Below are 24,717 nucleotides of genomic sequence, written 5' to 3' on the forward strand. Positions count from 1 at the left end.
CCAGAATGGCTCATAGACTGTGATCCAAGAGATACATTTGTAGAGGAATGAGGGAACCATATTTCTATAGCATAATGTATATATATTTATATATATAAAAATGAAATAAATGAGCTGGCTTGCAACACTAGGTGGCAGAGGTGGGATCTGTTCTGCTCTGAGCGCTGTCCTATAAGGCATTGCTTGTTTAAGTACAGTCGCATTTAGTTGGAGCTGCAGGAGAGAGACAGAGAGATTCTCTGTGTTTACAGCCAGCCCAGGCTACGGTGGAGCATCCAACCTGCCCCCCTCTTTCTCCAGCACTTGAAGGGGAGAGTGAGAGGTTATTTGGGAATCTGGCCACCGCGGGTCAGCTTGCGCTGCGACTGGATTGTCAGAGCTGGCAAAGCAGAGCCCAGAGGGACTGAAGGGAGACACGAATCCCATTTTCTTTGAGAGGAGCGAAGAGGGAGAAAAAAAAAAAAAAAAGATAAATTGAGAGAGAGAGACAGAAGGGAAGAGACGGAGAAAAAGGCAGAGGAAGCGGAGCGAGTGAGAGAGAAGCATGAGGACCTACTGGCTGCACAGTATCTGGGTGCTGGGATTCTTCCTGTCCCTCTTCTCCTTGCAAGGTATGTGCTGAGTTCTTTCTTGCAACCCCCTCAAACCCTTCTGCTTTAATTGAGGCTGATGGACTGAGGATGGCCTGAAACATGGAGCTGGAAGCTGGAGCTTCCTCTCCCCCCCCTTTTCCCCTCCAAACCTTCCCCCCCCCCACATTGCCTCAGGAAATAAGCCAAGGAGAGATCTCTGCTGGTGAATCCTATGGTTAGAGGACACTGCATGTCACTGACTTTGCTGCTGTATTTATGCTTTTGCAGAGGGGGAGTTGGTGGGGGGAGTACAGTCAAAATTTGCAAAGGGAAAGAGTGGTGGGTAGAGGTGGGTATCCCCTCCATCCACAGCCGCTGTTTCTCAGCACTTTGGGTCACAAGTACTGATTCTCCTCAATTCTTTACCTTCTTGAGGAGATAAGTGTTAAGTTTCTTTTGGGGGCTTTTTGTTTGTTTGTTTGTTTTGTTTTGTTTTGTGGGTTTTTTATTATTTTTATTTTGGTTTTGTCCAGAGAGGGGGAGGTTAGAGGAATCTCTATGCCTCTGGTCTGTCTGCGAAAACACTGTGTCCTTCCCCTCTATACCAGGAGGGGAAAAAAAAAAAAAAAAAGAGAGAGAGAGAGTGATGGAGGAAAGACAGGAGATGAAAATTTGTTGGGTATGGGGTTTTGTTCAGTGGAGAATTGCCAGCTGGGTTTCTTGCTTTAAGAGCCAAGTGTGAGTATGGAATTTAGTTCGAAGTGATGACAGGCATGCTAGCTGGTTTTGAGATGCTTTCTGTAAACAGGAGTTAAGGGTTAATGCATTCCATGCTGTATGTATTAATACATGTCACACATGTACATATAATCATAGACTTCAAAATTGCAGCTTGTGCATGATCCACACTCACTCACATCAGTGGTCCTTCCTGAACACACACACACACACACACACACACACACACACACACACACACACACACACACACAGGGGATATAGCAGGGAAGATGAATAAACTCACTCTGGCATATACAGTTCTAGCTCCCTAGCACATGCAATTCCTGGAGAGTCTGCTTCTCTTGTGCTCACGTTCTCCCTTCCCCTTTCCCCCCCTCCCTCCTTCGAGCCTCCATCCTGAACATTAGTGTTTGAGGTTGCTTGCATATCAAAATCCCTTGCCTGTCCTGCTGCACTTGCCTTGCAAGCCTGTGTGCACACATATGCACACACATAGGTGAAAATATAATTAAAGAACATAGATGTACTCTATCTGGCCTACTCTGTGCCTGACAGTCTTGCATTTGCAGTGAGCTGCACCCTTAGAAGGTATCTCGCTCACACACAGCTTTTTTCACAGAGCTTTTTTCTCACTCCTGTACATATTAGTGCAGGAGTGCCGTGCATGGAGATATGCCAGCCACAGCTTCCTCACTTCCCCTCAGCTCCTACTTTTACACACAGTCTTGCATGTACTGTTCTCTTCTATTTTGTGTCTACTAAGCAAATTCCCGTACAGGCAGGCTCCCTGTCACACACACGCTTTCTATTGCAGCCTCACACCTGTCACTCCTGCAAGCCCTCACTATGGAATCCTTCATTTTTTGCCACCTTCTCACATTTGCTGAGTGCTCCTTTTCATACAGTCTCACTTCTCCCATTTCTGAGTCTCGTACACATGCTTTTCACTGTCACATATTTTCTCTCAATTTACATTCTCTGAAGTCTGGACTGTGAATCCAATACCAGCACCTTCCAGCTGACTTCCTTCTTTGCTGTGAAGTGGCTATTTCTGACAGGGAAGGAGGATTTTTCCCAGCACACAGGTTGTACATGGGGTAAGAGGAGAACCAGTACCTGTGTAGCATAAGTAGATAACGTCAGCAATGAAGTTGTGTAGCTTGGTGTGAACTTCACCCTGCTCTGGAGGATTAGACAGAGAACTGTCAAGAAAGATGGACATTGGCAGGTCGTGTTGACTCGGAGCATTGCCTGCCTGTCTGATGCACATTTCCTCGCCTCTAGACCACAGCGCTTGCTCCACGCAGTGTTTTCAAGTCACAAGCCTTCCCTGAGTTGTGGCCAGCGCATCCTAATGCCAGCACAGCCAGGAGCTGTTTTAGTCCATCCTTATAACTGGAGTTGGTGCCAGGCTACGGGCATGGACAGGTTTTATCTTCTGTTTTAGTGACTTAGAATTGCCACTGTAGTATCAGCCACATTTTGAAGGTTTCAGGGAAGGTTTTTTGAGGTCTGTATTATCACATACTCTCTAAAAAGGCAGAGGCAACACAGCTGCCCTCCCTAGGTTTTGCAATGGGACAGGGTGGTGTGGTGGTGTATGAGTGTTTGCAAACCTGGCGCTGCTTTTTTGGCTGCTCCCGAACTTCTGGCATGATATAAGCCAGAGCACTGCTGGATTTAGTCTCATAGCCAGCAGTAATTTCCCTTCTCCGATGTGAAGAGTGAGAGAATGGGGAGGCAGGAATACTGGGGCTGCATGGGAGGAGTACTGCCTGAAACAAGCCTGAAGATATTTGACAGAGTTAAAAAGTGGTGGGAAAATACTGTGCCCTTAAAAAGACCCAACAAACCAACACAACCCCCCCACAATATTTATTTCAAATTAATTGTTTTTCACTGAAAGCTGTGGTAACAAGCCTTGAACGCTTCTCTAACCCTGCTGAGCACAACTCTGTGGAGCTCTTACCCCAGGAAGCGGCAGTATTGGCTTTGGCAGGCAGTGACCCCGCTCAGAGACCTTTGAGCTCCCATCCCTCCAGAGCCAGACGGCTGAGCCTACACCTCAGCGAGCCGCCCAAAACTTGGCCGTGCCCTCTCTCCCCTTTTCCTCGCCGTCCGCTTGGGCGTGTACCGCTGACCGCAAAAGCAGCTCCTTGTCTTTCTCCGCTCTCCCAGAGCCGGCAGGCGCGGGGGAGAAGGGGAGCCCTGCTGGCACTGCCGGGCCGAGGCGAGGCTGAATGGCAGCGCTGGGGCTGCGGGGGGAGCGCAGCTGAGCCTGGCAGGAGAGCGAGGGGCTCCGGGGCCAAGCGGCCAGCGCGGGCGGCCGCCCCCAGCGCCTCTGCCCTGCCAGGCGGGATGCGAAGGGCTCTGTGCCTGCCTGCCTGCCCGCCTCAGGGGCTTTGGCACAGCTCCAGCCTTTGCTCCTTACCCCCTGGGTGGGATGCTCCAAGCCCCGCACAGAGGATTTCCCCCCGCCATCACTGTGTTTCCTCATTTTGGTGGCTCAGGATTCTTGCATTTCTCTGCTGCTGCACTTCCAGCCCTCCCTGGCATGCAGCTGGCTCAGAGGCGGGATGGCTGTTCCTCCTGCATGGTACACTGGCCTTCCTGCCCTGTGGGGGCTGGAGGAATAAAAGTACCTACACACCCCAGCACTGCTGGTGGGTGGGATTTTCTAGGATTTTCCAGTGGCATGCTGCAGCTCTTCCCTCGAATGGATTCGTTTCTTAGCACGATGTGCCCCAAAGCATCTGAGAGATATCAGATTGTTGAATTGGATTGTAAAGCTGAATTTTTATATTCCTTTTTTTCCCCCCAAGTCAAAAATAGGTGCATGAGTATGGGGTGGAGAAGCAAATTATTAAAGTCTATTAAAAATTGCATTTAGATAATTTAGAAGAATTTTGTGTTGATGTTTGTACCTTCACTTACTATTACTCTTACTTAGCTGTCAATATGAAAATTAATTTTTATTTCCTCACCCTGAGCATTTTATTTAAAAAAAAGAATGCCTTGACAAATTATATATTTCCTTCAGCATTGCTCTAAGTTGAAAATTCTTTTAAACAAATTCTCACTGTTGAAAAATAGCAGCTGTTTCAAATCAGCAATTTGCAAAATCCCAGCTTGTTTTAATGAACCTCCCTGATAACCCCACCTAACTAGTTAATTGTAAAAGACTTTGTGTTTAAAATAAAATAAAATAAAAAAAGTAAGATACCTTCACAGCCAGTTTAGTGGAGTGGATGGTTTAGGGAAGGACACGCTGGACTGGCCTGCATAGTCCTGGCAACATTTATTTGTAATGCATTTCTTGAGCTGCTCAAGGGTGTTCTTAAACAAGGAACGAAATCACGGAAACAGTCAGGTAAGGGGCCCAGGCTGCTTTAGGTTGGTACACAGCACAAATATTATCTGTAAAGTCTCGTGTTCTGTAACGTCACTGGGCGATGCAGGTGTGAGAAATGATGTGTTTGTTACTGGGTGAGGTGTGTGCAATCTGTAGGGATGGAAATGTGCACCCCAGTGTGCCTTTGCTGATAACGTGTAATGGATGGGGAGGGAGCAGCAGCAATGCGAGTGCGAGGGTGACACTGTGGTGGATGGGGAACAGCACAGGGCCATTGTGATGCAGTTGGATAACATTGAGATACTGCCAAGTGGAGAGGAAGAAAAAGGCTTTTCCTGCTCCCCTGAATATACTTTTCTTCCTATCTGTTTCCGGTTCTCCCTTCTTGAGTAAGGCAAGAGAAGCTCTCACAGGCTGGACTCTATTGATGAGGAGACAACTCACTCAGCTGCCTTGCATTCCCTTAAATGATGAAGAGGTTTAATACATGAACCAATATACTTTTCTTGTAGGCTTAGGACAGGGGAGAAGTAGAGAAGGCTTTTTATCTGCAAACAGGGAGCATTGAAAAGATGTCCCAAGTGTTTCTTCCAGTTCTATCCAGTGATTGCTGACCATAATAATCAATAATTATACAAGTAAGAACCCATTTCCTCTAGCTGTTATGAATCTTAGCACTCAGCTACCTGCTCAGAGGGCTTTGTTATGATAAGTAAAAATTTGCTTCATCTTTTATTCTCAGATATCTTTTCTCACACAAGAGTTTTACTAGTTCTGTAACAAAAAACCCAGTTCCCAATGTTTTTGGGCACTCCTTTTCAGCCTTGGAGCACACTTATGCGTACATTAATGGTCTGAGGAGGAGATGGGCTCTTTTATAGTTACTCTTTTCACTTTTTTCTTCACTAGCAATAGAGCTCCTTCCAGTCGGGGTGAGGAATACAGCTGCTCTTATCCTAGGCTGCAGGAAGAGCCAGTGCTCTAAGAGTGCACGCCCTTTCTGTGTGCTGGCTGTGCCTCCTGTGAGCCAAGGCCCTTGCCTTGCTGGTGAGGCTGGGACCCTTCCCCCCAGCAGATTTACCCTGTGCAAGGCTGAGTTGCTTAGGACTGGGTTAGACCAGGGATGGTGATGTACTGTACTGGGTTACACCAGGGATGGTGATGTGTTGGACTGGGTTAGACCAGGGGTGGTGATGTCCAGGTCCCAGGGCAGCAGATGGGTGTTGTGTGCAGCTGCCTGGAGAGGCTGCTGAAGCTGGGCTGGTGATGGGGAGCTGTATCCCTGCTTGCTTCCCTGTGTTCTGTGAAGAAAGGACAGGTGGCAAAAGCTGATGAAGAGTGAGGGCAAGGGATGTCCTTTTTTCTGGGCACATCAGAACACCTGATAGATTTTTCTGCGGAAGAGGATCAGGTGAGGTGGTTGCTGTCTGACAGAGGTTGTTAAAGGACTGAATGATCTGAGTGAAGTCTATAATGGTACCAGACAAAGATATCCTGGAGGAGTCTGGAGAAAATCTTTCATGTGTGCCTTTGAACATGGGGACATGTGTTTTGCCAAATATCATCTCCTTTGTGCATCGGGTTCTGCTGGAAGGATGCAGAATTTTGCTGTCTGTGGTCCCTAAAAGAAGCATGAACCTTTGCTTCTTTGGTATCCCCTTTTCCTTGAAAAGGTGCATAACAGTTTCATTTGCTGCTCATACTAAATGAGCAATGATTTTGGCAGCTAATGTACTCTTCCTGCTGTCAGTGCATCCATGATAAAACCAGAAATATCAAGCACAGCACAGACCATCCTGTCCCACTCTGAGAGGGAGCTAAGGGCATGTGTAGGTGAGTTTGTGAGACACAGCCCTCTCCAGGTGTCAGTGAAGGGCACACATCAGCATGGAAGGGGGAAAATGCTGGGAGTACATGATTCTTACAGAAACAGGCACAGGAAAAAGAAGCCCAGGTTTGATTCTGTCTATGCAATTGCACAGTGTTGCTTTGGCTGATGCTGAATTTCCTGGAAGCTGAGGCATTTCCTTGTGAGGCAGCCCTCCAGTAGGTTGCCTGCCTGAGTGGCAGCATTGCCCTGCTCATCTGCAAGGAAGGAAAAGGAAAAGCACTGCAAGGGCTGCTACCCTAATTTTTCTGAGCCAAAGGAGTATTCTGTCCCACAGTGAAGTCTTGCTGGCCATATCTGCTGTTTTCATGCTCCTAGGGAAGAAGTTCTGCATAACTACATGCTGAGGGTAAAGGCCCTCTACACTTGACATGCTTATTGGTCACCCACAAGCATACAATAGGATTTTTCAGTGGTTGTCATCTGTAGAGGTAGTGGACTTTGAATGGTACCTCTGAGAGGAGATGGTTTTGGAAGCAATGCAAGGGTATGCATATCGAATTAAGGCAGGTTGGTGTGTTGAGGTTTTTTTGTTGTTGTTGTTGTTGGTTTTTTGTTGTTGTTGGGTTTTTTTGTTGTTGTTTTTTGTTGTTGTTGGTTTTTTTTGTTGTTGTTTTTGATTTGTTTTTGGTTTTTTAAGAGCTGGATTGTTTGATTTAAAAAAAAAGCATCAGAAGGCAGGCTTCAGAGGAGAGGCTTTGGCAAAAAGCAAAGTTGAGAGTGATTACAGCTGTGGGCTCACAGTCTGGCTTTTGCAGTCCCTAGGTTATATAAAGCATCCAAAGGAAACTCAGTTGTTAAAATTCGTTCCCTTCCCTAGAGTTTACCTCTGTGTCACCTCATGGATGTAGGTTTCTGCATTTCTTTCTGGTTTGGCAGAGCTCTCCCACAAAAAGGGTGTCCCCCTGCTTTTTCTGGTGATGGTGACTGTGCTGCTGGGAGGGGGAAGATGTGGCAGGCAGGTCATGAGCACTGGCATGAGGAAGGGAGCAAGCAAGGAGACAAACGAAAGGCTGTGGGCCTTTCCAATTGGGAAATCAATAGCATATGAGTATGCAATGTAAGTGTGTAATCACAGCTCCCTCCCCTCTGCCCCTAAGCACTTACATTGATGGGGAGTTGCAGGCCAGAACCAATTAATCCTTGCAACCTGCTAGGACAATAACTATTAATATTCTTCTGCATGCACTCAGGTTGCTGCACCTGCTTGGAGCCTGGCTGTGCTTGACCCTCAGCAGCTGACCCAAAGCTCCACCAAGGGAGCAAGACTCTCTCTGATCAGGAGCCCTGCAGCCAGTGCAGTGTTACCTGACTTCCCCCTGTGGGTGTTGGAGAGGCTGACTGGGGGGATGTGTGCTTGAGTGTCTGAAAAAGGAGGGATTTGCTGGTAAGGTTTTGCCTGCAGGAAGGAGGGGTTATTTAAAGGGGCATCTGTGGAATTTTTGAAGTGTAAATGCATTTAGACTTTTCTCATGCTGGTACACCTTCATATAATGAAGTATTTACCCTTTGCCTTAGAAAGGTACTTTGTACAATGGGATTGAAACATCCAGTTTTATTTGTGCCTGTATACATGGTCTGTGCATAAAGGCATGGCCTTTGAATAGCTCTTCCCTGGCTTTTGGGAAGGTGCATGTATGGAACAGGAGAAAAAAATTTATATATATATATATATATATATATATATATATATATATATATATATATATATATATATATGCATGCACATGTATTTGAGTGCGTGCAAGTGACGTACAGGTTGTGTGGTAAAGATGCTTGAGAAATGTTAACAAATCTGGTCCAGAGCTGTGTTTTGTGCAAGGGACTTGTCATGAATGTTAGTGCAGGAGGTGAATGCAGCCTGATTGCTGATAGGAATGTCTGTGTAGCTATGTGTGCTTTTGGAGTGACCATTATTCATAGTGCATTTGCATCCTATCTTGACACGGCAAGAGATTATTGCAGTGAAACAGAATTGTTTCTGTGGTATGGCTACCCCTCCTCATCTTTCTTCGATAGCCTCAGTGTAAAGTGGCAACTTAGTCACACTTCAGTCACCTGGGCAGGAAATACAGCCTTGAGAGTGGAAAGGACATGTTTGATTCCTACACTTTCATGGGAGAGTTTCTGGGAATAGAAGGAAGAGGATAAAAGGAGGCTTTCTTACATTCACAAGTTGCATTGTTTTTTATTTAGACCAACATGTTCAAAAATAGTACAACCTGACTGAGCCCACCTTCCTTGTGTAGCTATGCTACTTTATGAGCTGGATGCAGCCTGAAGCAGTAAAATCAGCAAGTTTGTACTGTGGCTGTTACCATTAACACAGTCTTGCTGGTTTAACCCCCTCAACAGCACAGGCTTTGTCCAGCGTGGCTGTGTTCTGTCCAGTCTCAGCTTGGGTAGCTGAGCAGGACAGACCTGCCTGGGTATGCCTCTGTGAGATGTTCTGCACTTCTCTTGGAGAGGAAAGGAAACGATTTGTCTGGAAGAGTCGTGCTGTATCGATATTGGGCTTTTATGAACAGTAATTTCTTGGTGATTCAAAGAAAAAAAAATTAATCATGATAGCTCCAGTGGTGTAAGAGCTGTCTGTAGTCAAGGCCAGCTAAGGGAGGGAAGGCAGGAAACAGTGGGAGCTAAAGTGAGGGTACATAAGTTCTCTCCAATTTCATGTATCCTATGTGCCTGTTGGTGACTGCTTTCTGTACTATCCAGCAGCTACAGAGCTGCAACAGATTGGGATGTTGATAAAAAAAAGAAGTCCAGCTGCAGCATGAGGTAAATGAGCTGTGGCATTGCCCCAGAGGGACCTAGAGCTACGGTCAGCAGTGCAGTCTTCCTTCTCCTTTGGCCTGCTGTGTGCATAGAGGAAAGAAAGAAAAGGCCATTCTGGCTGGCCTTGCTCTGTCTATCCCAATGTAAATATTTGTAGCAGCAGCCTTTTCTTCAGGCTTCAAGGAACCTCACAAGACCCCTGCATGTAGGCTCTGCTCCTCCTCTGGTCAACCCCAAGAATTTTTGGTCTCTTCTTCTTCCTGCTGACCAAAGTGACCCAAATCACCACAAAAATTGAAACAAACCCCTCAAGCTCTCCTGGATGCTGAAGCTTTGTTGTAGCTGCTGTGAAGGAGGAATGGCCATGTGAAACGTACTGGGGAGGCGGAAGACTTCAAAGCTCTGCTTTCTCTCTACACACACGAGTAACAGCTCTGAAATTCTTTCAGTCCTGGAGATGCTAAGTGAGAAGAAGGTTTTAAAATTGTTAGAGGGAGAGTCTTAGGGTGACCTTGATCTAGAAGAAACCTTCTTGTGAAGCTGCCAGCTTTCCTTGGTGATAATAATGTTGAGGGTTTGGGTTCGATCCTCATGTGGACCATTCACTTTAAAGCCGGACTCAATGGTCCTTGTGGGTCCTTTCCAACTCCGAATAGTCTGTGATTCAGATGTTTTGAGAGCTGGCAGGAGCCTTGACAGGTTTTTTTCTGAACTCTTTCTCAAGTTCTCCAGAAGTTTGTTGAAGCAAAACAAAGATCTTTGCACACCATTTCTGCTTCACCAAAATGGCATTTTTCTAATGAAGAATAAAAAGGTGTTTTATTGGAAAAAATCCAACTTGAGTTTCAAGAACAGATTAAGGCACAAGTGCTTAAAGGCTTTCCTATGATGTGTTATCTTCTGTCATAAGACTGTATCAGAGCCTCAACTGACGTCTAAAACAAAAAAAGTTCTGAAAATTGTGGCCTTTATAGTTGTTATCAAAAACTTGAAAAAGTTACCTGAGTGCAGCCAACAGCTGGTGTCTGTCCTGAGTCTGCAGGCAGCTGGAAGTGCTGTGCTGAAGATCTGCCCTCACCTTTTCTGGAAGTGGATTTCCTTTAAAGAGACCCAGCTGGTGTCACTATTGAGGAGGGAATGTCCAGTGAGCAGAACTCGTGTGCTGTAGTGATGCTGTGTCTGAACCAGAGGACGAGCATGGGCATGTGTCTGTGTGTGCATGGCATGTGCAGGGCCTGTGCTGTGAGCACCAGAATTGCAGTCTAGCCAGATAACAAGCTGTTGTTGTTTACAGCACTTGGTTCCGGGCACTTCAATTCCAGAAAGATGTAAACAAAATTAGAGGGAATTCAGAGGATTGCAAGGAGAATGATTAAGGGGCTGGAGGGACTGACTTATGAAGAATGCTTGTGAAAGCTAAATATATAGCTGTTTTGGCTAAATGACTAAAGAGGAGCTATGCTAATGATGTAGGCATACTGGGAAGGCATGAAGAATTGTCTAGTGTGGACTCAGAGCTAGAAGAGTCTCTCATGATAGAAAATTTGGAGGAGGAAAGAAAAAAATTGGCAGGAGAGGAAAAATAGTTAATGCAAGAAAGAGATTAGATGGTGATATCGCTTTGTTAAGAATCATGGTGGAATTGCTGTCAGTTGGGACATCTGAAGTTTGGCTGGGCAGAGCCCTGGAGAATAATCCATGCACTACAAGCATGAAAAGGTCCCTTGAGAGACAGTCTAGATGCCTTAATAGATTTTTATGCTGTCATTAATTTCTGAATCACAGCTAATACTTCCAGTCTGACAAAGAGCCATATTCTTTAAAGTGTTTTTCTTTCTTGCCTTGTATTATTTGTGCTGTGATGCAAATACTGGTGCAAGACGTGAGGAAGTCCTCTATATTAACAATTGGAATCCTTATTGTATCAGCTGCTTAACTCAAAGACCTTTTTCCTCTTTCTTTTAGTGGAATGTTCATTCATATTTTTCTGATAGGTGGGAAAAGGCAGCCTGCTGGATGCCCAATAAGGTGAAAACTCAGTATCTGTAACTCTGTCCTGTGAGTTGTGTTAGGCTTTCACAGCTTCCCCATTGACACATGTGGTACATGCAGGCTCTGCTCTTTTCACCCTGGGGGTGCTGTCGACAGCTGGCTGAACATGAGCCAGCAGTGTGCCCAGGTGGCCAAGAAGGCCAATGGCATCCTGGCCTGTATCAGGAATAGTGTGGCCAGCAGGAGCAGGGAGGTCATTCTATCCCTGTACTTGGCACTGGTAAGGGCACACCTTGAGTATTGAGTCCAATTCTGGGCCCCTCAGTTTAGGAGGGACATTGAGACACGTGAGCACATCCAGAGGAGGCAAGAAGGCTGGTGAGGGGCTTGGAACACAAGCCCTGTGAGGAATGTTTGAAGGAGCTGGGGCTGTTTAGCCTGGAGAAGAGGAGGCTTAGAGGTGACCTTATTGCTCTCTACAAGTTCCCGAAGGGAGGTTGTAGACAGGTGGGGGTCGGTCTCTTCCACTGGGCACCAACTGATAGAACAAGAGGACACAGTCTCCAGCTACCTAAGGCAAGGTATAAGTCGGATATTAGGAAGAAATTTTTCGCTGAAAGAATAATAAAGTACTGGAATGCTCTTCCCAGGGAGGTGATAGAATCACCATCTCTGGATGTGTTTAGAAAAAGACTGGACATAGCACTTGGTGCTATATTCTAGTTGAGGTGTTAGGGCATAGGTTGGACTTGATGATCTTAGAAGTCTCTTCCAATCTCATTATTCTGTGATTCTTTACCTTGCACATTCTCAAAATGGGTAACTGAACACTGGACTGCTCCCTTCAGGCTGAGAAGTTGATGTGGTTGAGCCCGTAGCATTCCTGCCACGTCACAAGAGCTGAGCCCGCCCAGGGCCATGTGTGAGCTGGAGGGAGCTGGGCCAGTGAGGGAGGCAGCAGCAGAACAAGATGGCAGGAGACTGCCAGGCTGATCAGCAGCATGTGGGGATGGATGGTGCATCTGGTTTGCTTTTATCTCACTTGCAGCAAGAAGAGTGAAAGTGAGATTGGTGCTGTTGACTGCTGGGTTTAACGGGAATGGGAGCAGACAGAATTGAGAGCAAGTTTTGTAGTGGATGCTGGCTGGCACCATGGACTTCCAGAGGTAAAAGGTACTTTCGCTGGAGTGAAAGAGCCAGGATACATAATGGGAATTATCCAGACTGAAGATTATTTGTGCCACGGTTGCAGACCCAGAGAGAGTTCATGATGGTTTATTAGCTCAGGTACAGCACTATGCAAATTGCAATCTGTTTCCTGGGCAGGAAGCAAGGAGAACCATTTTGCATTGCATGCAGTCCAGGCTGTTCAGTGTTGCTGGATCTTTCCCAGTCAGTGCAAGGCCTGTTTGAGGCCCTCAGCAGCTCAGCAGTGCCAGGGAACAAAACGTGGAGGCTGCTGACTCTGGGTGGAAATTGATGCTACTCAGCTTGGACTTTTCGACTAGCCTTGTTATGCTGCTGGTAATGACATCCTTACCAAATGCACCTCAGCAGGGCGGGGGAGCTCATCAGCTTCGGATGTGGTGCAGTGGGAGAGCAGTTGGGCTCTGGCTCTGAAGGACAGACAAGAAACATTGTAGACTTGGGTTGTCTGTGCTGAATGTGTTGATTTTTGATGTTGGAATCTCCTCTTAGAAAAATATATAGGCCCTGGAAAGAATAAAAATCCCCCCTTACCCTCCATCTTTGCATTGGGTAGAGGTTCTGCATTTGTGCCACAATGGGAAAACAGGGAGATGTGAGAAATTAGCTAAAAGATGACGAAGTGGAGAAGATTAGAAACACTAGAGGTGATAATCTGCGTTGGCAGATATGAATTGCTCTGGAATGGTAGCATGCTTGCTCATGGAGGTGGAGAACTTGGAATACAGATTCAGAGACCAATGGGCCTGTTGTTTCCCCAGTGTTGTTTTGGCAATGTCTGTGCCCTCTAGCGGCACAACTCATCAAGGGAGGTGGAGAACTACTGCTCCTACCATTTGCAGTGTCACCTAAGAGGAGGGACTATATGTTTGCAGCCCAAAGGATGAGGTTTCTCAGCCCTGGCTCACTGCAGAGAGAGGGATGGGGTGAGAGCAAGATAATTGGTGTAGTAATTGTGTTTTTTGCACGCAGGAAATTGATTTGTTACAGCACCTTTGAATCATTGTTCCGTAGGATTTTGCTAATCTCATTCCAACCCCGGCAGAACGTTCGGCGCTTTGCACCCAGCGGCTGAGCCACAGCACAATGCTGCTGCCTCCTTTAGTCACTGGGGCAAAGGCACAGCAGCAGAGACCCTGAAATAAATTCCTGCAACTGGGGGTACAGGATGGAGCTCTGGGTCCCCTCTCTGGGTTGCACGAATTGCAACTCTGAAAGGAAAAGAGAGATCCAGGGTGTTATAAGGAAGAGGACAATTGGTGGCAAATTTGTGGCTGTTTTGCTGGGCTGAGCTTCTGAAGAAAAACCTGAGCAATTCAAAGGCAAAATCAAAAATCACCCAGACATCCATTTTCTCAGATTCCTGTATAGATGTCTAACAGCAGCAATACCTAATAGCAATGCTCATAGGAAGGGGAACTCTTCTCAAAATAATTTGTTTTTTTGTTTTTCTGCCATTTACATGTTTGAACTAAGTGAAAAAAGTGGGTTGATACTATATAGTCACTAGTTTTGTTAGTAGCCAGAGCTGGTGCTGTAAAAATGATCACATGAATAGTAAAAAGAGAAACTGTTTGGGAAAATATGGTTGTTCTATGAAAACTGTTACAAAGAAGAATTTCTCATGGCTAGGATGGCCTTTTTGAAAGAAGTGGAGACTGCTTCTAAGCCAGTAGAATATAAGACATTGAAATCTATTTGTGTTTCAAAATAGAGCAAGATCTGGAACATGGTTGTCCCACAGTTCATAAAGCACAATACTCCCCAAGCCCTGGGCTGCTTTGGAGACGTCTAATTTTTCTCTCCAGCTGTGTTTTTAGACACTATACACGTTAGAGCTCTGTGACTTCCACCATTCAGTGGGGCTTGCATTAAGTGCTAGATAGTAGGCAAGCAAAATAAATCTGCACCTGCCGCACAGACACAGGTGAAGAAGTTCACATTTCCAAAAGCACCCTGGTCCCAGATCCCTGTTCCTTGGCTTGCTGTGCTGAAGGCAGGCTGTGGAAGAGCCCCTACTTGTCACAGCAGATGGCTGAGAAATGCTTGTTGGCTCTGTGAGCAGAGGTGGCAGCAGCAGCACAGCCCCTGCAGGTGTCTCAGCAGCAATATTGGGGAAGGTGGCTTCAGAAGGGGAGCTGACACTGTGCATTTCCCTTGGCAGTTTTGGAGGTGGGCAGCTCTGTTGCATTTGTAAAATGTACAGTGTGGTGTCTGCTCTGTAGTCAGCATGGTCAATTTCTTTTTACTCCTGATGTTGGCTCGCTGCAGCTGCAAGGAAGGGGAAAACATAGCGCTTTTCTTTCATCTCCCTGCATTAAACTTTAACCACATATCCCACTTCATGTTTCCTACTGCTGCAGCTTTATGACCAAAACAAGGGACCAAAGATGTACTTGTAGTAAAACCAAGTAGCCCAACAACTTTTATGATGTCTACTTCCTGCACCAGGGTTATACTGAGAACATATGATCGAATGTTTTTTAGAAAACCATCAGTTCTGAGTTGGAGTTGGAGTTCTGCTCTGTGCCCTTGGTTGTTGTGGGGTAGAAGATTGCCTAAGTCCTCCTCAATGATTTTTTTGCCTTTTCAGAGTATTTTATGTGGGAAAAAAACCCAAAACAAAAAAAGGAAGGAGAAAAAAGATAACTGTAAGGGCTATTTGTCTGGTTTAGGTAGACCCAAAGTAGAGTCTCTAATCCAATTTCATGGAGCAGAGACTTCAAGCCTGGATTTATGCTGTCTCTCTCTAGGAGGTTAAGGATGAGCTGTTCAGTTTGTCGTCCTTGGCAGTACCTGTTCCAACTTGAGGCTACAGAAATCCTAAACTGGGATGTGTCTGTGAGGGGAAGAGTTGTAACCTGTATCCTTTTATCAAAGATTGTTCTGCCCTGCTGCGTGAGAGGATACCTTTACCCTTCTGCTTTTTCCCAGCAGTTTGTTCCTGTCTTGTTTGTTCCTCTTGTTTAGGGTACTCCAACCAGAGGATCTTTGATCCACTGCAAGCAAATTTCTTATGGGGTCTGATCTGGAGCTTAAGGGTTGCATCTTGGAAACCAGACATATGATTTAATTTACAGAAACTACAGGACCAGTGACATGAATGCAAGAAATAAAGCATCTACCCAGATTCTTGGATTCAATAGTGTCTTGCAGTGCAGGCTGGCAGTTGGAAGAAACACTTTCTCATACATAAATTCGGGCACCTTTGAGCTGCAAATGACTAAGAGACAATAAAACACACATTGCCGCTTTCATGGGGACACCTTTAAAGCCAGGACTGCGCTTTCAATTAACTCTGCCGTATGTGGCCAAAGTCGACAGTGCATAAAACTTTGATAATTTCACATTTTAAAAATGTATCGGAAACTCTCATTCACTGAAAATTTCATGAATTGCACATTTCCTGGTGTTAGATGTTCAATAAACTTAAATTATGCAGCAATTTACATCTAGAAGATTTGCTTTAAAACTGAAGACTGGCTTCTTTTCTTCTGGGTTGAGAACAGCTCTTTCTTTTTCTGCCTCCAACAGTTAAAATGGGCAGTTGTGTTCAGAAATTGTTGGAGATCCATACTGGCCACTTAGTAGGAAAAACTCTGATGTGAGGGAGATGTGAAAGGTATCAGCAAATGGCTGGACACAGGTGTATCCCTCTTGTTTGAGCCTGATGTTACTTTTTTATTCATTTCATAGGCATCAGTATCGGATCTATCCAGAAATTTTTCAGCAAAACTTTTCTGTATTTTAGTGTTTTTTCAACTAATTGGGGAACTTGAGATTAGATGGAAGAGCAAACTTGAATGAAACCAGTTTGTGAAATCCCAGGTGGCAGTTATTGGCAAAGAGTAATTCCAGAACAAGAGCAGTCAGGTTGCTGGGGACATCTCCCTAGATTGTAGACTCCCAAGGTAAACTCCCAGTTTGAGAGGATGAAATTATGGGATGTTCTGTTCATTGATGCAGACCAGTTCTTGAAGTACCCTGCTTAACTCAAGAAGTGCTTTATTTCCATGCCATATCCAAGTTTGTGCTTTTATCTGAGTGACCTCAAAGGAATAACATGCACTGTGATGAGGAAGACTTTCAAAAAAGCTCTCTGGAGCTATTTCCTCCCTTTCAGTAATCTCATTTCAGAGCTTTTCATGCTTACCCAGCTTTCTCATCCTCCTTGTCCTTACTGCAACCAAGCTGAGAGTATAAGCAAGTTCTAACATACTCCTGCTTTTCCATAAATTATCTCTATGCTCAACTATGGATGAAAAGTAAAGAAGAAAGATCAGAGCCCAAGATACCTATGTACATCCTGGGATAGCATCCTGACAAGCATACGTTCTCAGGCTGATTTGTTGACCATGACAATGATGGTTTGTAAGAGAAGTGTCTTAAAATTTCCTCAAATGTCCCAAAGAGTGCTTCTAATCAGGAGATAGCTTCCAATTTCTCCTGCATACTGCTTCATGACTTCCATTGCCTATCACATCCAGGAATAGGAAGAAATAGGATGCACTATGCAGTTTTGTTTGCCATCAACTTAAAAAAAAAAGCAAAAAATAAAAAGCTTGGGCCCTGTTAATCCTAGCTGACCATGTAGAAACCAAGGTAAAGATGTTTCTCTAAAGTTGTGAGCTAGGCTGGTGGCAGAGCAGAACCTGGAGGACTTGTTCTCTGTCCAGTTCCCTTGCACAGCACTCCTGTGCCTAATGCAGCACCTCCCTAGTTTCAGTCTCCCTGAGCAGGGTAATGGGCAGCATTGCTGGCAGAAAAGGTGAAGGAGAGAGCAGAGGTGCAGGGAAGTGGTCAAGGAGAGTGAGGTTCCTTGTTGTCTGTGAGGAAGATGTCTGAAGGAAGGAATGACGTGGATTTGACAACAGTGCAGGGAGGAGGGGAACAGAAGTGCCTGACAAGCTTTTGAAGCTCTGTTTGCTTAATGGGAGCTCTTGCAAAGACACAGTCTGCATAAGCCATCAAGAGAAGATGGCTTCTCCCAGGGCCCTTGCAGCTGCACCAGGCTATGATAACAGAAATTAACTTCATCTCCTTTGTCTTGCTTTCCAAGAGCCCCAGAATAGTAGTTATGAAAACGGTGCTGTTTAATATTGTCTTTGATCGAGCAATCCAACGGGAGCCCTGGGCTTGTTCAGCTCGGCTTTGTTAGTTTCAGACCCCAAGGCAACAAGCCGTTGCCTTCAAAGCCCAGGCAGGGCTGCATGAAGTGTGAGGCGTGCAGCAGAAATCCCAGTTTGTCAATTCAAATGGCGCTCACCTAGCAGCAGTGCCTGTGCATTTAGATCCACAGCAAAATGTGGGAAGCAGGGCACACAGATATCCCCTCTGGAAAGCACCTGTATCCGAAGCCAACCAACAAGGCAACATCTTCAAAAGACAGCAAAACAGGGTGGGTCTTTCCTGTTATTATCCAGTTTTAATATGCTGCCTTTTTAATTTGCTGCCAACTGGCGTCCCGCTACACTGCAGCCAGGCAGTGTGTGATGCATGAGGACAGCATCACTGGAGAAGAAAGCTTCCATTCGTCTCCTTCACCTCCCTGTGGTAGATGGGCATCTTTTCCTTCAACTCACCCTGTGGGCACTGCACGTACACCTTGGCCATGACCTCCATTCTAGTTGGGTATAAGCACTGGAAGTCACCGAGCCTCTGACTTAGCAAGAGTCAGCTCTGGGAGATATTTGTTACTTAACCAGTACACAGCATGAAAGCAGCTACTGGAAAAGGTCTGTGCTAGGGGTGGTGTGCAGGAGGCCCTGTGAGAACCAGGAGGGTACAAACAGCTCATCTGTTTCCAGGTGGGTGGTTACCCGAATGCACCATAACCCATGGGGACCCAAGTGCAGGGACTAATGGTCTCCCTGCAGGCACTGCTGAGAGATGGAGCTATGTGCTGAGGAAAAGACTGGTGTGCTTTTTTTGTTTAGTCTCTTTAATTGCTTAATTATGAGACTCATTCTACTTTGTGTCCCCCTATATGTCAAACAGGGGTGTGATCAGCTTTTCTTAAGTGGTTGTATGGGGCTCATGAAAGTTATAAATAGGGCAGGAACTCTTTGCATGCCTTGAAGAGGCCACTTCTCAGTTTACTGGGAACTGATGACCATGGTGCTTAGCCTCAATCTTCACATCTCTGTAAACTGCATCTAGAGTAGGTTTGATTATGAAATGTCCTGGAACTTCTTGTGCTACTTTCCTCTTATTATGGAAACCATGTGCTCCCACTGAAATAAAGGAGTACCAAAGGTATAATATTTTAGATATACAATTTGTTATAATAAAATTTGGAAAGTTGGAGGAGTTTCAGAAGCAAGTAGTTTAGTGAAAATATTTCATGTGACAAGGATAACACCTGCCATTATTGCAGTCAGGGTAAGATTTAGACAGGCCATATAAACTCTTCAGGTATATGTTCTCTCAAACCTGACATAAACAAATTGATCTTTAGTTTCCAGAATCAGGTGTTCCTGAGCACTGTTAGAGAAAATAGAACAAGCATCTCCTTTCTGTTCCAGTAGTGCTTGTCCTAGCACTGCACACTGTTTTGTTATGTGCAGTGATGCTTGACACCTCTCTTCAGCTTAGCAGCCAAAGAGACTCACCCTACAGCGTGCTCTCACATCTGTTTTAGGAAGGATCAGCAGAAACTCTGGACAGCAGTTGAAGCTTTTCTGAGATTCTGGTTCATTGCTTGCCTCTTGAAATTATTGTTGTTTCTCTGATTGTGTCCCAGTAGGACTTCTGTTTCTTCTCTGTACCGTGTAAGGCAACACAGTGACAGTGAGAACTTCATTGATCCAACTAGAAAGAGAAACATAAATGGCAAAAGTTTTGTTGTTTAAAGGTAACTGAGAACTGCAGAGGAGGGAGCTGCTTTTGCTGTGGTGAAATAAATTCCCTCTCTGAACCTGCTCAAAAAAGTGACCATGGTTTTAAAAAAGCTCATGCAAATACAAGTAACTCAGGGCTTAGTGCTAAGAGGCAAAACTTTTGGGTCCCCATAATGTTTTGTCCTTAATAGGAACTACTCTTGTCTCAGCACGTCAATGTTCTCTCCCATTAAAGGAGCAGAGGGACTCTGAGGAATTTTAAGAAGAGGTTTCATACAGTCAGATGCTGAAGAAGTACAAAGAATTTCAGAGTATGAGCTACAGGAGAAAAGATTCAGTATGTAACTTCTAGCTTCAGTCCTGGATGCATAGGAGGTGGATAGCGGGTAAAGGAGGCTGGAAATTAAAATAAGCCAATATCCTAAACTATATTTTAATTGAATTTTCAATATCTTCACCTTGGATATAATCATAGGAGGCATTAAACCCATGCATATTATTCTGTGACTGTATACTATGTACAGTAAAAGCACCAGCTATTAAAATGGGAGAGTATAAAAAGATCTTTCAGTATGCCTTCAAAATTGCTCAGCACTGTTGCTTATGCAATATTTTCTATTTCTGAAAGCTTAGAAGCCTGGAATTAAGTAGAGAAGCCTTTTTAGGTTGGCAGGGCAGTTCCTCCCCACTTGACCAGTGCAAGCTCTTTCACACAATGTACAATGATAGCTAAAATCAGCCCCCTCACATCCATGCTGTTTAATTACAAAGGAAAGCCACAGCATTTCAGAACAGAAAGATATGGGTTTGTTAAGATACTGGACTGATCCTCAGGGGGAGCTGAGCCTAATTTCTGCCTCTGCCACAGGCTCTCTTTAAGTCAGTCAATTAATCAGTTTGTGCCTTAGCTTACCTGTCTACACAATGAAAATGAAGACAAAAGAAGCTCCAGCCCCATCTTCCCCATGCATAAAAGATGCTCTCTGTGTGATGGGTCCCAATCTTCTCTCTGTTCTTTTACTGCTGTTTGGTATAAAGGTGTCTTCTTTCTAGGAGGGAAGTTCAGTTGATCTGTGCATTCTTTTTTCAGTGTTTCTCTAGCTCCATGGATAAACGTGGTACTATACTGAGTTAAGCTGAAACAAAGTCTTTGCCATAAAAACTTGCACAAGTTAAATCTATTGGATCATTTGATCTATCTTGTCAATTATGCTCACCTGTACCTTGTGGAGCAGAGTGGTAGTCTGTGAGTAGTTAGGGATGTGATTGAATTTTCATTATAAGGCTAATATTTGTTCCTTGGTACTCATCACAGACAATAAAGAATCAGTCAGTTTGGGGGATGACTTAGCAGTTTTTTAATGAAGCTGAAATCAACTGGATTATATTTTCCTGACTTTTATATCTAAAAAACCCAAAAAACAACATGTGATGTATGAAATTTTATCTTATAAATATTAATGAAAGCATAAAGAATTTCTTTCCACTTTTATTTGTAGTAACAACAAAGAAAAAGGGAGAGAAAGCGAGACATTTTATTTTCCTGCAGTTGTTGACTGCAGATGAACACAGTTGGATCAAGATGAGTTGACTAGGTTTTAATTTTAAAAGTTAGGATTCCAAATAATGAGATCAAAATGGTTCATTGACTTGTTCCAGTGAACAACTTCTTGAGGTTAGGCTTTCATTAAAAAACTATGTAATGCTGTCTTTAACACTGTCTCTATCCCTTTTCCCATATCAAGAGGAAGTTTGCTCTAATCACAATTCCCTGGAGAGGTCTTTTATTGGTGAAAGGCAAAAAGCTTCCACTAAATGCTAATTAGAGAAGCTGATTGGAAATTGCCACTTCTGTAAATTGGCATTTTTCAAAGACTCCTCCGGCCCTGGGCCTTTTCTTTGGTGGGGGGAAAGGTGAGACAATTACCCTTCTGCTCTGACTTGCTACATCCAGGATGATGTAAGAAGGATGGTCACCTCTCCTGTTTTGCTCTTCAGATGTCAAAGATCATAGCCAGACCAGTCCTCTGTGGCTCTCCTCAAAGCTGTAAAACCTGCAGCAGTGCTGGGCCTCTGAACTAGCTGGATCACAGATCATGATGCACTCTTGAAGTAAGGACATGCAGAAGGCAACAGAGAAAAAGAATGTGGAGAAAAGATCAAAAGGAAAGCTGCGAAGCTGGGCCTGGTTGTGCCTTTTCTGACTGGCTGGAGTCACATCTGTGGCTTACCAAATGCACTGGGGTTCACTGCAACATCCTTTTCAAAGCAGCTATGCATTTCTTACCTTTTTCAGCTTTTGCAAGATGTCTCGGTGAAACAAAGGTCCTTCAAAACCACTCTCAATCAGGGTTGGCATTTTCTTGTGTTCGCAACAGCCTGATGAAACAATGTGTGGAGGTTGCCACACTTCTCCTTTATTTTGTAAGAGGAAGCAAAAATCTTCAGTGACAAACTATTCTTCTTATATTTTGTGACAAAGACTGGAAGCAATTCTGTTCAGTCACTGAACTCACCTTGACTCCTCTCATGCAAATGCCATAATTCAGAAGTTCTTAAACAGCGGTGTGCAGCGCACAGCCCTTGCCTATGGATCTGCACCATCTGTGGTGTTTTCACTTAACTGATGGCAAAGGTGCAGGGTATCACCAGGGAAACAAAAGGCAGGCTCTGGATTATCAATTCAGTAATTCTGGAGCAGTGGCTTCTTTGCCAGGAACAAGGCTTCTGTGTAACTGGTCTACTGTGTAATTAGTGACTAATGGAACAACAACTGCCAGTATATTAATTGTTATTGTAGCTGTATACAGAGCATTGTTCTCTCTGTGACAGACATATAAATTGTGTGCAACTGTGTTGTCCTTTCCAGAGCAGCTCTCTCTAGAGTTAGGTGTCAATAATAAAATGCAGCTGTTCCTCGAGGACGGATAATGTTATCTCTAAGGGCTTGTTTAGGCAGAGCACACGGGAAAGTTGATCTGAATTAAGTAACAAGGTGAGTTTCAAGTGGATTATGTAAAATGTATTAAACTGATGCATGCACTCACACTTGTTTGGAATTAAAAATGGCCTTCATTTGATTTAGTTTCATTTTCCTTTAAAGGGAATCCAACTAAATTGAATTAAAGCCACTTTAATGCTGGCTGAAAGTGTGAACGATAATTTTCCCGTAATCCAAAGTAAAAGTTCACCATGTTATTTTCCTAAGAAGAGGGCAAAGGTTCTCTTGGTATTCCTGGACATTGTGTTGAGCAAATGTGAAAGTTGCCTTGAATATTCATTTTAACACTCTGAAACTCAGTGTGAGTTCTGAGTTCCATCCTTTCATACTTTATTTTATTTTGATTTTTTTTATACCCTCCTTTGATTCTCCTGGGCAACCAGTATGGAAGGCTAGTGAAAGTGTACATTTTAATTGTTTGGGGTTTTTTTGTTTGGATTTTTTTTTTTTAATCCTGGAGACTTAACTCTTCCTTCTAGTGAAATGGAAGCACGGAAAGGATAAGTAATTTCCCCACAGAAACCCAGTATGAGCTGCCTGTAGAATACCGCCTGAGATCTACTGTGGCTGGCACCAATGCCTGGATGCTGGAAATTTGTGTGTCCAGTCTCTTGTTTAGATTCTCTTGTCTTTCTTAGAGGAAACCTTGGTCTTAAGCTGTGAAAGAAACCTTTCACTCTTCCCAATTATGGGCTGCCTACCTGATGTGTGTGGTGTTGGGCATGTTTTTGGAAGCCTTGCTGAGAACTGATGTTTCCATGGCTGAAGGTCATCTCTTCTGACCTACAGCATTAGCTGCTCACTGGGTCACACAGGCAGTGAGGGAGTTTGGGACTCTCATCGCTGTGCAATGTGGCTGAGCTGAGAGCGTGCAAGAAGAGCAGTTGGGGCTTGGGGAGGAAGAAAGCCAAGCCCTGAGATCCCTTTGTAATGAAAAGCAGCAAGCTTTTCATGAAGTCACATTAAAATGAGCAGGCAGGCCATGATTCAAAATGAAATAAACCTTAGGAGCCCTGGAGTTTTAATGTACTGTTGATAAATGGATTCTGTTCTTATTCATCCCACCCTTGCATGATGAAGAAAGAAACTTTTTCTGTGAATTGACCCGTGTTTCTTTCAACTCTACCTTCCTAGATAAAGCTGCAGTGAGCTCCCAATTCGGTGACTAGTTAATCCTGGCCAGGAGTTAGGAAGACCATTGGTAATGACAGCCAGAATTGCATTAATGGAGGAGAGCTGTATTCAGCAAATTCAGTGAAGAATTCCTTTTATATTTCTTGTAACATAGTTCTACATTTCCTTAATGCAACGCACTACGCTTGTCTAAGTACTTAAATCTGTATGGGCTCTCTTCTGTTTATTAGAAATAGCAGAGCCAATTTTTATATACATCATGAACAGCGTGTCAGAGGCTAATGAGAGCATGTATTTTGGTTTGGGTTTTGCTTTCATGAGAAAGGCACTATTTTCTTGAACACTAACAGATGCATTTCCAGTGCTTAACAATAGAACCTCAGCTTAAAAGGTCCAGGCATTGTTCAGCCGCCACTGTCAGCTGGAGAGATGTCACCTAGAATAGAAGAGACACAAAACTGCAAGTCCAAAAATCCTGTGCTACAGCTGCTGCAGAGCAGCCTTTGTATTGGTTCTACATCTATGGGTTTGAACCCTTACTTTTCCAAATTCACAGGTGAGGATGTTTTAGTTCACCCCAACTTTCAGTAGGTCTGTGTTTCTGGCACCTCCTGCCTGTTTAATTGTTCAGTCTGTTGGTGGTCTCACTGGTTGTTTTGTCATGTGGTCTGGATCTAGCGTTTAGAGAGTTGAGAAGGAGAAATTCATCAACCACCTGACAGCCAAGCTCATCAATAATGCTCTGCTGTTCTGTACTCAGGCACCTTCAGTGAATGCCCATGGCAATCTGTGCTTGGGAAGTTTTCTCATGCTGTGTTGATGTGTTTCTAGTATGTTCAGGCACAGACTCAGCTTGTGGGTTTTGAGGTTAACATTGTGTTGCTTGATTGTTGGTTTGCTGCTTTCATGGTCTTATTTGTTGGCATGGAGGTCATTATTGAGAGGTATCACCTTGCAGCAAGTCACATCCTCCTGTGTGCTCTACGTCCAAGAGAGATTACTTGTTTTAAATCAGATATCGCTGTGAGGTCCTGTGATATGCAATGACTTTTTAATGAGAACTGTTTTATACCCTAATAAACGTGAAGCCAAATTTCATTGTTTGTTTCCCAGCTGTAAGAATCCTGGAAGCCTCCCCTGTGATGGCACAGGAGTTAATTTGTACCCCAGTCTGGCACACACAGCAGGTCTCTATTGTTTTAGGTAGGCATCTG

General features: G+C 44.4%; 1 protein-coding gene across 1 annotated transcript in view; it reads left to right on the forward strand.

Moving 5' to 3' along the window:
- The first annotated feature begins 205 nt into the window (after positions 1-205).
- The window catches only part of LSAMP (limbic system associated membrane protein), a 990,769-nt gene continuing 966,257 nt past the window's right edge, over positions 206-24,717 (forward strand). Inside the window, exon 1 of the mRNA XM_030949448.1 lies at positions 206-611. Coding sequence (XP_030805308.1) covers positions 545-611 — 67 coding nt within the window. The 5' untranslated portion in view covers positions 206-544. The remainder of the gene's footprint in view (positions 612-24,717) is intronic.

The sequence above is a fragment of the Camarhynchus parvulus genome, chromosome 1 (assembly GCF_901933205.1).
Source record: "Camarhynchus parvulus chromosome 1, STF_HiC, whole genome shotgun sequence".
NCBI classification, from domain to species: Eukaryota; Metazoa; Chordata; class Aves; order Passeriformes; family Thraupidae; genus Camarhynchus; species Camarhynchus parvulus.